Source organism: Dama dama, chromosome 27, assembly GCF_033118175.1.
Source record: "Dama dama isolate Ldn47 chromosome 27, ASM3311817v1, whole genome shotgun sequence".
Lineage (NCBI taxonomy): Eukaryota > Metazoa > Chordata > Mammalia > Artiodactyla > Cervidae > Dama > Dama dama.
The window spans coordinates 33,849,600-33,863,900 of record NC_083707.1 but is presented as its reverse complement, the minus strand read 5'-3'; the positions used below and the strand labels follow the sequence as shown (position 1 = coordinate 33,863,900).

The window sequence follows — 14,301 nt, the reverse complement described above, 5'->3', positions numbered from 1 at the left end:
CCAGGGTAGCACAGTCTGGCTCATGTACAAAGGCTAGCCCTAACTTGTTACCCAGGAAGAATGAAGCAGCTGGTCACACACAGTCATTTGACTTAGTTGAGAGTTGAGCCTGAGATTTGTATAACTTCCACTTTTTTAGCTGTGTCACTTTTATAATTAAAAATTAAATGATAATTAACATAAAGAGTATGAACACATGTGTTTTGGATTACTGTATATTATACTCAGCATGTCTAGGGGCATGTACACTATCTGACGGCAGGTTTTAGAAAAGACAGAAACCCTTTCTGAAATTCAGATCTACTTCATAGTGTTTTAACAGGAAAAAAAAACCCATTGGAAACTCCCTTGATATCAACATATCACACACAATGAATTAAGAAAACCTAAAAGTTTCCAACTAGGGCAAATTTTCAAGAATTTTTTATGATTGGGCTAGACAGAAGTTTTCAATTATAAAAATGTGACAGTTCAAATTCTTCCGCTACAAAATATTATCAAGAAAAATCATATTGTGAAGATAAATGGATCTTTCTGCAGCCTCAGTTTTCTTATTCACATGTCAAATGTGAAGAATAAATGACTTCTTTAAGGAAGAACTATAATTCCTTATAGTTTAAGGAAGAACTATAATTCCTCACCCAACCATATGAACTGAATGTTATATATCTCAGTGGCGACATCTCAGACAGTAAACTGCCTGCCAAAGTCTCCTTAGAAATTTCTCAAGATTCACTAGGATTGGCTTAATATTTCCAGTAATTCCTATCACAGCACTGGGATTAACCCTGAAGCAGAAAAAAGCAGAAGAGAACAGGAAAAGTCATAAAGCACCTTCTACTGTATCCATTGTGATAACAAAATTTACTGTCCCAGAATAGAAAGTTACCAATATAAGAAAGAATGTAAGCCGCAAACCCTCCAACCCCACCCACCTGCTAAATTCTCCAATTGTTAGCCCAGGGTAAAAAATGTCATGTTTTGAATTGAATTCCTAGGACTGCCCCTGAATCCTTACAACTTAACCTTGTGAAACCCAACTTCTTAGCTTGTAAATCTTGTAAATAGCATAGCAAACATTCATACTATAAATGAAGAGAAATGAATACTCATAACTGCTGAAATTCTTCAATAGGGTATAAAATCAAGAAAATTCTCTTACTTTGGTCCTAAATTCAGTGGATGCTCCAAATTCAAAGAGAAATCGCACGACATTATTATGTCCTTGTTGGGCAGCAAAGAAAAGGGCGGTTGTACCTGACTGAGAGAGAGAGAGAGAGGCTGGTTTTAAAGATATTTGGTTACATTTCATTTGACTGATATGATTGCAAACAAAACAAAACAAAATCCTTACATATAAACCTCTAGCCTGAAGGGACTACATTTGAACAGACTATTCCTTGCTCAGGTTAAGTGACCAGGGTAGAGAATGCTGGGTTCCAGAAACCTTAAGATGTAACAAGGTCTGGATGAGAAAACTGGGCTAGAATGGGAAAACTCTTTTTTTGTTTTTGCCTGTACTTCATGGCATGCAGGATCTTGTTAGTTCCCTGACCAGGGACTGAACTCATGCCCCTTGCAGTGGAAGCTAACCATTGGAGTGGAGTCCTAACCATTGGACCACCAGGGAATTTCCTCCTCATCATCATTTTTTATTTAAATAATTTTATTTATTTTTGGCTGAGCTGGGGTTTCATTGCTGTGTGGACTTTTCTCTATTTTCAGCGAGCAGGGGTCACTCATTAGTTGCAATGCATGGGCTTCTCATTGCAGTGACCTCTCTTGTAGAGCATGGGCCCTAGGCATGTGGGATTCAGTAGCTGCAGCTCTTGGGTTCAGTAGTTGCAGCTCCTGGGCTCTAAAGCACAGGCTCAATAGTTGTGGGGCACAGGCTTAGTTTTTCGAGTCATGTGAGATCTTCCCGGATCAGGGATTAAACCTGGATCTCCTGCATCAGCAAGCAGATTTTTTACCACTGAGCCACCAGGGAAGCCCCCTCATCTTCTTAATAGCCATGAATCTTAAAGACTACCAAAGTGTGCAACTCTATGTGTCTAGATAGACAAATAAAGAAAATAATGGCAGTACTTCTTTAGGAGACAAATATTCTGATAGTGCAGAACAGATTACAAATGAACCAAGGAAGAAGTCTGCTCGGAGTGTCAGTTCCACAGCACTGCCAGGCACTCTCTTCCAGCATCCAAAACATGCAGGGTGAGGTAATGGGCTCTCTTTGGCTATTTTTCCAGACTGGCCTGGCTCAGGGAATTCAGGGGATCATCCTCTCTGAAAGAACTACAGGGCAGAACCTCCAATAAGAGTGGATCAAGGAGAACCAAGCACTGCTGTCTCATTTGGAGCTTGCTCATGGATGCCCACCTGAGGTCTGAGTCACTGTGGACTGAGGTCACGTTCACTCTAGGTGTGACCTTGGATGTGACTCCACAAAGGTGAACTCACCAGGCCCTGGACTGGTCTGGAAATACCTGCAGCCTCCCTGGGCCTGAATGCCCAGTCTTCCACTGCTCCTCTGCATCGGACCAAGAATGGATCCTCCGGCCAATTGGGACTCCCTTGAATGAGTGTGCAAACAGGCTCCCATGTCAGTCCAATATTCACCATGTGGTGGTATTTTGGGGGGAGAACCTATTTAACACACAGCTGGTCAGAGAAGCTCTCTGAAGACACGGTTTGGTGAGGATGGCTGAGGTAGGCTAGCCAGGGAGCCTCCCTAACAACAGGTGGGTGACCTGATCCTTCTAAAATATAACGATCTCTATGAAAATCCTATACATTCTACAACATCTTATCCCAAGGGAAGAAGGAAGAACTGAAAAAAAAAAAAAAAGAAGGAAGAACTGATTTAGGCTCAGGGTGAACCATATGAATGTTTAAGGAGGTTTGGTTACGTCAGGTGCAACAAGGGCCTGAGAAGTTTTGTTCAATTAAAGTACAACCAATGGTCCCTTCCTGGGCCTTCTTTAGACACAACATGGTCTGCAACCTGGGCTTCCTGTCACATAGGAAAAAAGCAACGATTAGAGTCATCCTTCAGTATCGGTAAGTTCTGCATTTGTGGATTCAATGAACCACAGAAAAAAAATTGAAAAAATTCCAGAAATTTCTAACTTTTTTCCCAGGCACCAGCAACTATTTACATAACTGGGCTTCCCAGGTGGCTCAGTGGGTAATGAATGCAGGAAAGCAGGAGACATGGGTCTAATCTCTGGGTCGGGAAGATCCCTTGGAGGAGGGCATGGCAACCCTCTCCAGTATTCTTGCTTGGAGAATCCCAGGAACAGAGGAGCCTCGTGGGCTACAGTCCATAGGGTTGCAAAGAGTTGGACATGACTGAAGCAGCTGAGCATAGGTATAAAAAGTAACCTAGAGATGTTAGAAGCATATGGGAAGATGTGTGTAGTTATATGCAAATATTATACTACTTTTATATAAAGGACTTGAGCATCAGTGGCTTCTGGTATCCACAGGATGGGGGGTGTCATGGAACCAATTCCCCCCGCCCAGGTTTGTTGGGACGGCTATACTCTAGTCCTTGTTCAATAACTAAGTTGTGTCCAACCCTTTTCCACCCCATGGACTGCAGCACACCAGGCTCCTCTGTCTTCCACTATGTCCCAGAGTTTGTTTGAATTCATGTCCCAAAGGACTCAACAGTCCTTCTTAGCAACTCACTACTGTGTAAACTTCACAGCTCTGTCACCAGCATTACTATTATTCACGTGCCAACCTGACCTACCTCTCTCTGGAGATTGATGTCCGCTCCCTGCAGGACAAGCTCCTTCACACAGTCTATGTGGCCAGCATAGGAGGCGACCATGAGGAGTGTGGTCCCATGCTGGGGGGAGGAGAGACACGTGAGCAGTTAGGCCACCATGACGTCAGAGAGGCACCCGGAGAAGAGGCTGCCAAGGTCAGCTCCTCCCAGGACATGGCTGAGCTGAACGCAACAGCTCCCGCAGTAAAGAAAACTGCCTCATGAATAATCTTATAAAGCAGATGATGCAGGAGAAAGCAAAATGACAAACTGCTGAGGCTGGAGTTTTCAATTTAAACATTCGCTTACTTCCATTACCATCAGAAACACAGTCCAAGCGAACCATGGCTACTGTATTTTGAGGCAGCAGCAATGGAATGGCCTTATTTTATGACTCCTATTAAATGATTCCTGAGCCAAAACACCGTTACTAATGCAAAAAGGTGGGCTGAGTGACACTAGTCGGTTTTCCGAGTTTAGAATTCTTTGTCTTCAAACTGATTCAGGTAAAGATGCAATGAGAGGCTACAGAAGTGAGAGTCAGGCGCCCCGGGGGCCACTAGCACACTGAGGGGCACACTGCTCACACTTTCCGGGGCTCATTTACTGCATCTTTAAAATGAGGAATTGGATGAGATGATTGCCAAGGTCTTTGCTACCATTAAGATTCCAGGACCTGGGGCTTCCCTGGTGGTCCAGTGGTAAAGAATCTGCCTGCCAATGCAGGAGACACAGATTGGATCCCTGATCTTGGAGAATCCCACATGCTGCAAAGCAACTAAGACCGTTTGCCACAACTACTGAGACTACTCTAGAGCCCCAGAGCCGCAACTACTGGGCCCACGTGCTGTAACTACTGAAGCCCATGTGTCCTAGAGCCTGTGCTCCTCAACAAGAGAAGCCACAACAATGAGAAGCCTGCACACAGCAACTAGAGAGTAACTCCTGCTCTCTGCAAAAAGAGAAAAGCCCACACAGCAATGAAGACCTAGCACAGCCAAAAATGCATAAATAAAATAAATAAATAACTTTAAAAATGATTCAAGGACTTGAATAACTAATGAGAACCTACTGTATAGCACAAGGAACTCTACTCAATGCTCTATGGTGACCTAAAAGGGAAGGAAATCCAAAAAAAGGGGATACATGTATATGTATAGCTGATTCATTTTGCTATATGCAGAAATTCATTTTGCAGAAACACAACATTGTAAACCAACTATACTCCAATTACAATTAATTTAAAAAAAAGAAAAATTTTCTATCGCGGGCACATTGGTCTCAAAATACAAATCGGTCATGAGCTAGAGGAACCACAGAGCATTTGACTTGGACATTTCACAAAGAAAATTTTAAATGTCAGGCTTTATCTATATTAAAGTAAGGGAAGATGAATGAAACAAATTACCCCAAAATGCTTCCTTATGGATTACATTTCACTTCTATAACATGGTCAACTGAGAAAAAGTCAGAGGTTGGGACAAAGGAGAAAGAGAATGAAGAAGCAGGATCTGTGGATGTAGGAAGGGACACAGAGCTGGAAGTCAGGGGTGTCTGGAAAGGGGTGACTAAGAAAAAGGAGTAAGTGGTCATCAACACGGTCAGTGGGTGAAACCACAATGAACTCGGGTGTTCCCACTCCAGAACTGTACAGTACGGCACTGCTGCCCAGCAATCCCTGGTAAGACCAGACAACCAGTTCACAGATGCCCAAGACCCCGTATCAGTTTGGGTCCTGGCAAAGAACAGACGGTACATTCAAACTGGGATAACTGGAAAGAAAGCATAATAAAGAGACTATTTATAAAGCGATGCTCTGGATGTAGGGAAACCACAAAGAAGAGGACTGACAGGGAGGGACAGTGGGGCTTCGATACCAGCCCAGGCCCCAAAGCACGAGAGGCAGGTGGTGGCTCCCTGGACAGACAGGGTGAGGGTGTTGCTGCCAGTCAGGATGGGGGGGCTGGACTCCCCAATATCTCTGTCCTCCCAGCCTCTGATTCCCGCCAGGGCTCCCACTGGCCAAACCCTACTGGAGGTCGGAGGAAAGCGAGTACCTGAGGGCAAGCCAGAGAGCTCTGACTCTGGGACACAGAGCAAGTGGGGAGGAAGTTACACGTGGGTCCGGAGGGGCACCCTGAGCTGTCCTGTGCCAATGCCCCGGGGGTCCAAGGGGAGCAAACTTTGATACCTCATTAGGGCTGGCGGCTGATATCACCTACCAAATTTGTGTAATAAAAGCTGGAAATGGCACACCCTGTTTTCAGGAAAACAAGAAGGCTCCTGTGAAAAACATTTCTATTTAATCCCTAAAATCAAAACATCTCCTTTCTCTCCTCTTCTGAGGTCCTCTTAGTCCCCAGAGACGTGAAGTCCTGCTGAGAAGAGAGATCACTGTCTCTGGCTGGGGAGGGAAGGACTCCGCAAGTGATGCTGCCAGCGGGTGGGAGGACCTGCTTTAGTTCCCCGCCATCACTGATAAGTGAATTGATGTTTGCAAAGGTAGAAGGAAATGAGGTTGGGTGGGGGACTTTCATCTTTCAGCAGAAAAAATCCAACTCCTCCATCCATGGCAGCCTCCTGAATCATCCCATACCCCTTTTCTTCTTGGACTTGGCCAATTCTGATTTCCCAGGGACCTGTCTCTTCCCCTACTGTGGCCCCTCCTGTCTGATGCAGATAATGGTTTCCTCGATATGTTTCCCCACGGTACTCTGCATAAGTCTGAGCAAACTCCAGGAGAGATAGCGAAGGACAGGGAAGCCTGGCATGCTGCAGTCCATGGGGTCGCAAAGAGTTGGACATGACTTAGCAACTGAACAATAACAATGGTGCTTTGGACTTTTTGAAAAGGATGAGGCAAGCAAACACATGGTAAGGGGGACAAGCGCATGGGAAAGGGGACAAGCACTGTGAAGGGCAGGGTATTCAGCAGGTGCTCTCATGCCAGCGGGGGACAGCCAGCTCCTAGCATGCGGGTACCGAATGGACCGGTCCGTACACTGTCCCTACAGTCCACGTCCACGCGGCCGCTGTTCAGTAGCAGGCGGAGCAGAGTCAGGTTGCCCCTCCTCGCTGCCCAGAATGCCGCATTGGCAAGCGGGGTTTCCTTCTGCAGAAGCAAAATGAAACAGAATCTTTAAAATTGACCTTCATTAATGTGACCACTGCTACGTAAACACGTGCTGCCATTCAAAATGGAGAGTTTCCAGATGTGTCTTATCATTGGGAGGTGCGCTCCTCCCGCAGTGGGTCATCGTTGCATACGAGGTATACTTGGCTATGGGATGCGGGTAACCCGAGCCCTGGGGCTGTGGCAGAGAGCCGGGTTGTTGATTACGCAGCACTATTAATATTCTCCGTCTCCCACCAATGTCCTCGCTTTCCTGCCTCTGTATCTTTGTTCAGTTTCCTTTTTGCTTGAAAGAATTCTCCCCAATCCTTCAAGGCCAAGGTTCTGCCTAACTGCTATTTCTTCTCTGCCATGTTCCCAAATGTCTCTTATCTCTAAGCGGAGGGAAATCACTCCCAATTCTGAGTTTACCAGCATCTTTTCTGTGGCTCAGATGGTAAAGAATCCTCCTGTAATGTAGGAGACCTGGGTTCAATCCCTGGGTCAGGAAGATCCCCTAGAGAAGGGAATGGCTATCCACTCCAGTGTTCTTGCCTGGAAACTCCCATGGAGAGAGAAGCCCATGGTGTTTGCAGCCCATGGGGTTGCAAAGAGATGAGCATGACTGAGCGAGCGACAAACTAACTTTCTGAGTTGTCAATGCTTTCTACTCAATTCCAGCCGCCTGGGTAAATGCCTCGCTGTCCCTCTACCAAAGGTTCTTTGATTCAGCTGGAACTCGCCAGAGGTTTCTGTTGAGAACAAAGAACTCTGGGCAGGAAATGTTGCCATGCGGCCTCAGGTGGATCCTTCACTCCAGTGTGGGGTCATTTTAAAGTTGTTAAGTTAACCCTGAAACCATGACTATGGAAGGACCAGAGCTGGAGAACAGTTCTCCAGAATCAGAGTGGCAGAGCTGACTGAAGCACCACCTCCTTCTCTAAAATGCACGGATCTAGATTTGCAGAGAAAAGTCCAAGGTGGGGGCGGAAGGACAGGCAGAACCAGACAGCTGGGTTTCAAGTCTGGCTTTGGGCCATGGACTGGCCCTGGTAAGTCCTGGTTTCCCCTTGCTTAGATGGAGATCACATGACATGCCCTGAAGTTTATGGTAAAAATTAAATGATGTAGGTTAAGGGAGGCTCAAGATGGAGGGGATATATTAATATGTATCCTTATAGCTGATTCATGCTGTTGTACACCAGAAACTAACATATAACTGTAAAGCAATCATACTACAACTAAAAAATAGAAGTAAATTTAAAAAGTGATGTAGGTTAATTGGCTAATACCGTATCTGGCATGTTATATGTGCTGATAAACACTAGTTTCCTTCCTTCTATCCACTTTCTTTACAAGGTTAGAACCAACAGGCAAAATTAAAATCAGAGTATTGCTACTAATGACGAATTCACAGGAAATTTTTTAGTATTCAAATTAACAGAAATACTTTTTTTCGGTAGGCTTAAAACACTCATCTCAGGGCTTCCCTGATGGCTCAGATGGTAAAGAATCCTCCTGCAATGCAGGTAGACCTGGATTTGATCCCTGGGTCAGGAAGATTCCCTGGAGAAGGGAAAGGCTACCCACTCCAGTATTCTTGCCTGGAGAATTCCATGGATAGAGGAGCCTGGTGGGCTATAGCCCATGAGATCACAAAGAGTCAGACATGACTGAGCGACTAACACTTTCTATCTTCAAAGCACCCCTCTGACCCAGAGTCTTATCTGTAATACATCTTCTAAGAATATTGATACATTTTTACATACAGACCTAGTGAAAAGTGAAAGTTGCTCGGTCGTGTCCGACTCTTTGCAACCTCATGAACTATACAGTCCATGGAATTCTCCAGGCCAGAATACCGGAGTGGGTAGCCTTTCCCTTCTCCAGGGGATCTTCCCAACCCAGGGTTTGAACCCAGGTCTCCCACATTGCAGGCGGATTCTTTACCAGCTGAGCCACAAGGGAAGCCCAAGAATACTAGATTCCCTTCTCCAGCTGATCTTCGTGACCCAGGAATTGAACCAGGGTGTCCTGCGTTGCTGGTGGATTCTTTACCAATTGAACTATGAGGGAAGCCCTAACAGTACCTAACTCACCGTCAATAGTTAAAAAGCAGACACCAACAGTTTTGGCTGCTCCAAGGAGCCAACACAGGGAAAGTCCAGGGGTGGCAGCATCTGGGGTGGGAGGATTTCACTTGAGAAGCCCTTCAGCACGTACCAAACTTAGCATTCTTGTGCATTCTTGGATGAGAGCGTGGAGAAGCAGGGAGTGATAAGCAGATTACAAACATACTTGCAATGCTTTCCGGGCTCTTTAGGAGGGAAAAAAATTCACCTTAAATTGCAGGTGAACCATTTGCTTCCCCTGAAGGTGTAAACTGTACTGTCTCAGCTTTCACACCGAGTGTCTGTGGCTTTTACACCAGGCTGGGCCTGATGTTACAGTTGTGACTGCCAGAAGCCATGGCAGGCGGGTTTGACTTGTATATAAATCGTGAAACAATGCCCCTTTAATAAGAAACACTGCACGAAGCATGGGAGGGTGAATCAGGAAGAGAATTTAATATGCACCATGGAAACAGCTCTGCTGGCTTTTCCGGAAACATGAGAACTTGAGAGAAGTAAATTGTAAATCATTTTCGGTGATTCTGTTTCACTTTAACCCCAAATGCCTTTCAAAAACCATCTGTAAACCACAAGCTTCTATTGTCATAACAAGCTCTCCTGTCAGGAGCCTCTCCTGCCTTTAGAATGGCCTCGGGGATTCCTCTCCTGCACAGGCTAGACATCCCCGTTTCATAAAAGGCTCCAGAAACTGAGCTTTGGGAAAAGGTGTAAATCTTTCATTTTCCCTCAAGGGCTTGATTTACTGGCAGGTGGAGGCATGAGAAAGTTGTTGATTTGGGGTAAGAGAGAGCCAAGTTCAAGTCCTGACCCTGCTGCACCCCTGTTCTGTGACCTTGGGAGGGTTATTTAAGTTCTCTCTGCCCCAGGAAAGTGAGAATAGTATTAATGGTGCTAATATAGGCAATATCCTTGGGGGATTGGTTCCAGGACTGCCTGCAGATACCAAAATCTGTGGATGTTCAAGTCTCTTATATAAATTGGCACAGTATTTGCATATAAACTATTTGCATATAACCTACACATATCTTCTCATATACTTTAAATCATCTGTGGGTTACTTATGATACCTCACACAATGTAAGTGCTATGTAAATAGTTGCCAGGACAGGGCAAATTCAAGCTCTCTTGCTTGGAACTTTCTGAAATTTTCTGAATACTTTTGGTCTGTGGTTGAATCCATAGATGCAGAACTGGCAGACACAGAGGATCAACTGTGCCTCTGTCACGGGTTGTTAGAGGATAAATGAGGTAATATGTGCAAATGCACTTCGATAGTAAACACTCAAGAAATGTGAGCTCTAAAAGCAGAGTCCTCCTGTAGTTAGTCACTCGGTCGTGTCTGACTCTTCGCGACCTTGTGGACTGTAGCCCACCAGGCTCCACTGTCCATGGGACTCTCCAGGCAAGACTGGAGTGGATTGCCATGCCCTCCTCCAGGGGATCTTCCACACCCAGGGATCGAACCTGTGTCTCTTATGTTTCCTGCACTGACAGGTGAGTTCTTTACCACTAGCGCCACCTGGGAAGACCAAGCTACTTCTTACCAAATGCTTATTCCATACCACTGGCACATCCTCTGCAACACAGCTCAGTGAAGTGGGAACATTACTACCCTACTGCTCAGATGACATAAGTGAGAACAACAAGGCAGGCTGCAGCCCCAGGCAGTCTGGAGCTCGAGGCTAGGCTTTCAGCCATCCCCCTGCCTGCCTCCTGCAGAAGTCTCCTCCTGAGACAGCAAGAAACAAGCAGTGGCGACCCCAGTGACCCCCTTCCTAAACTCATGCCAAGCTCCTCTTCTGCCAACAGAGAAAGTCCCCTGGCCTTCTTTCTCTTTACAGACCACATTGCTTGGTAAACTTCCAAACGTCCTCTGGGCACAGTATGCACATAATCCTAAAATGTGGTTTATAAAGGGCAGCCCTTAAGCCTTGAAAGGAGCCGATGCATGTGAAAATGCCTCACACAAATCCTAAGGCACTTCACCAATCCGGTGGTGACTATGTAACCTCTTTCTTGGTTTTCTGAACCTCTGGCATCAGGTTATCGGTGTGATGTGATGAGTTACAGCAACAACAACCTATGCTGGGTACTGCTCTGTGTCAGGCAGCGTGCTGGGCACTCTCATTGCTCTAATACTTTTAATTCCCAGAACAATCTCACAAGGTAGATGCTACTGTTCCCATTTTTAGGATGAGAAAACTGAGGCACAGAAATGACTTACTCAAGGTCATCCAGCTAGACAGTAACAGAGCTAGGATTCAAACCTAAGTCTGTTTGGGTCCAGAGTCTGAGATCCTATATCTTATACCTTGTGAGAAAACCAGGGGACAATCTTTCACATATGTCATCTTCTCCTCTCTTCCCCCAGCCCCCCTTTACTGCTAGAATTTTGGCTCACACACTGCTCATTAGCACACTACCAGAAATTAAATACAGGAAGGAAGGGGAGAGAAACACAGAAGGGAAGTTGTTCCTTGTACAGAAATGGAATTTTGATTAAAAGCTAAGAGGGGGTAGAGATCTCAACTACTGGCTTAAAAAATGATTGAAAATCATGTGGATTTTAAGTGTGTATAATTAATTTAATTAAGAGAACACTGGCTTTGTATCAATGATGAATTTCTCTGGTGTTAGAAGCCACATTAAATGAGGAGATAAGAAGGGTGGAGAGACCACGTGCAGAAGGAGGGTTTTGAGATCTTACCGTTCCACTTTGTGCTAAATGGCTGAAATTTACAGAGTCACTTAAAAGCCTTAACTGAGCATTAAACCTGTGTTGTAAGTATCATTACACTTCTGCAAATGACAGGAAACCACAGAGGAAAAGTAGATAATTTAGGGGACTTCCGCAGGTGGGCCAGTGGTTAAAAATCCACCTTGCAATGCAGAGGAAGTTGGTTCAATCCCCGGGGAACTAAGATCCCACATGCCAAGGTGCAACTAAGCCCATACACTGCAACTACTTAGCCCACACGCCACAGCTAGAGTCCATGTGCCACAACGAAAGATCCCATATGATGCAACCAAGACCTGAGGCAGCCAAATAAATAAAATATTAAAAAATAATAAAAACCACTGTGGTTTTTCCAAAAAGCTAAACATCTGACCAAAAAATATGTAAGTGATTTATCTACTCAGGCATTCTGCCATAGAGGTAGGCCTGTATAACACTGGCGTCTCCAAACTCAGAACTCAAGACCATGCTTAAAGTCTGTTTAACACATATATGTTCAGCAGAGGCCAACTGACAGAGGTAGAATATGGCAAAACCAATACAATGTTGTAAAGTATAATAATTAAGTAAATAAATTTTTTAAAAAAGAAAAAAAAGAAAGTAGTTTAGCAGTTTTCTGAAACGAGGCTATTGAGAAGAATACAGTGACTGCTAACAGGTACATAGTTTCTTTTGGGGTTGATTAAGATATTCTAAAATGGATTGTACTCATGGTTGCACAACTCTGAATATGCTAGAAAAAAGAAGCCACTGGAATGGACAGTTTAACTGGGTGAGTTATATGGTATGTGATCTGTATTTCAATAAAGCTGTCAAAAAAAAATACATGGCTTTATCAATTTATTTTCCTGTGGCTCATCCAAGTAATTTCAGATGATTGATGAACTGGAGTTGATTCTGAGATAACTTACATACTTTCAGAACAAGGGTCGAAAGTATAAGTTCCTCTATGTCTGGCCAAGGCATAAGCAATTTCCACCACCAATATGGAACCCGGCATTCAGGGCTTCCCTGGTGACTCAGTGGTAAAGAACCCGCCTGCCAATGCAGGAGACATAAGAGACACCGGTTCGATCCCTGGGTCAGGAAGATCCCCTAGAGGAGGAAATGACAACCCACTCCAGTATTCTTGCCTGGGGAATTCCATGGATGGAGGAACCTGGCGAGCTACAGTCCATGGGGTCACAGAGTTGAACACAACTCAGCAACTAAACAACAAATCCTCTCTGGTAAGACATGATCAAGAAAGACCCAGGTATTATTCTTTATCTAGCTATCTACACTCTGGAATAGTGACTCCCCCTCACTGGGTTAGGGTCTAACTTACAAATTGTGCTGGACTTCTGGCAACCTCAGCCCCAAAGAATAAATCCTGAGTAGTTGAAATAGCTGTTATAAAGATAAAAGAAAAGCTATGACCAACCTAGACAGCATATTAATAAGCAGAAACATTACTTTGCCACCAAAGGTCCATCTAATCAAAGCTACGGTTTTTCTAGTAGTCATGTATGGATGTGAGAATTGGACTATAAGGAAAGCTGAGCACTGGAGAATTGATGCTTTTGAACTATAGTGTTGAAGACTCTTGAGACGCCCTTGGACTACAAGGAGATCCAACCAGTCAATCCTAAAGGAAATCACTCCTTCTGAATATTCATTGGAAGGACTGAGGCTGAAGTTGAAACTCCAATGCGTTGGCCACCTGACGGGAAGAACTGACTCATTTGAAAAGACCCTGATGCTGGGAAAGATTGAAGGCAGGAGGAGAAGGGGACGACAGAGGATGAGATGGTTGGATGGCATCACCGACTCCACGGACATGAGTTTGAGCAAGCTCCGGGAGTTGGTGATAGACAGGGAAGCCTGGCATGCTGCAGTCCACGGGGTCACAAAGAGTTGGTCATCACTGAGTGACTGAACTGAGTTGAACTGAAAGACAAAAGTCAATGTACTGAAATCCATGAGGTTTCTTCCACAAAAAAGACTCAGACCTGCACTCTGAGTTCTTTTTACTTTAAAAACAATTCCAGCAAATATGTATCTCCTTTCCCAACCAGAACAAATTAGTAGTTGCCTTTTCTAATGAGTCAGATCTTTAGATGAGGTGGCCAAAGATGAGGAGAAGAGCTAACTCATTAGAAAAAACTCTGATGCTGGGAAAGATTGAAGGCAGGAGAAGGAGGCAACAGAGGATGAGATGGTTGCATGGTATCACCGACTCAATGGACATGAGTCTGAGCAAACTCCGGGAGATGGTGAAGGACAGGGAAACCTGGCATGCTGCAGTCAACGGGGTCGCAAAGAGTTGGACAGAACTGAGCAACTGAACTACAACAAAATGTTGATAGAGGAAATTTACTGAAGGTAAAGCACTACCAGCGAGAAGAGACTGTTGACAACATAACGGAGAAAGGATAAAACAAGTGTCCCGGTGGTTCAGAAGCAAATAGTCCTATGAGTGGTGACTCTGAGTCATCGAGAAGAAGATAAATTGTGGTTTCTAAAGCCCTGTTTATCCACCCACAGACTCAGCCAACAGCTGAGT

The 14,301-nt window shown here is 44.7% G+C and overlaps 1 protein-coding gene across 1 annotated transcript in view; it reads right to left on the bottom strand.

Moving 5' to 3' along the window:
- ANKRD29 (ankyrin repeat domain 29) overlaps nt 1-14,301 on the bottom strand; it is a 50,489-nt gene that overhangs the window by 30,065 nt on the left and 6,123 nt on the right. The window contains exons 2-4 of the mRNA XM_061130822.1: nt 6,777-6,887; nt 3,758-3,856; nt 1,163-1,261 (exon numbers count right to left, since the gene is read on the bottom strand). Of these exons, the coding sequence (XP_060986805.1) occupies nt 1,163-1,261; nt 3,758-3,856; nt 6,777-6,887 (309 nt within the window). The remainder of the gene's footprint in view (nt 1-1,162; nt 1,262-3,757; nt 3,857-6,776; nt 6,888-14,301) is intronic.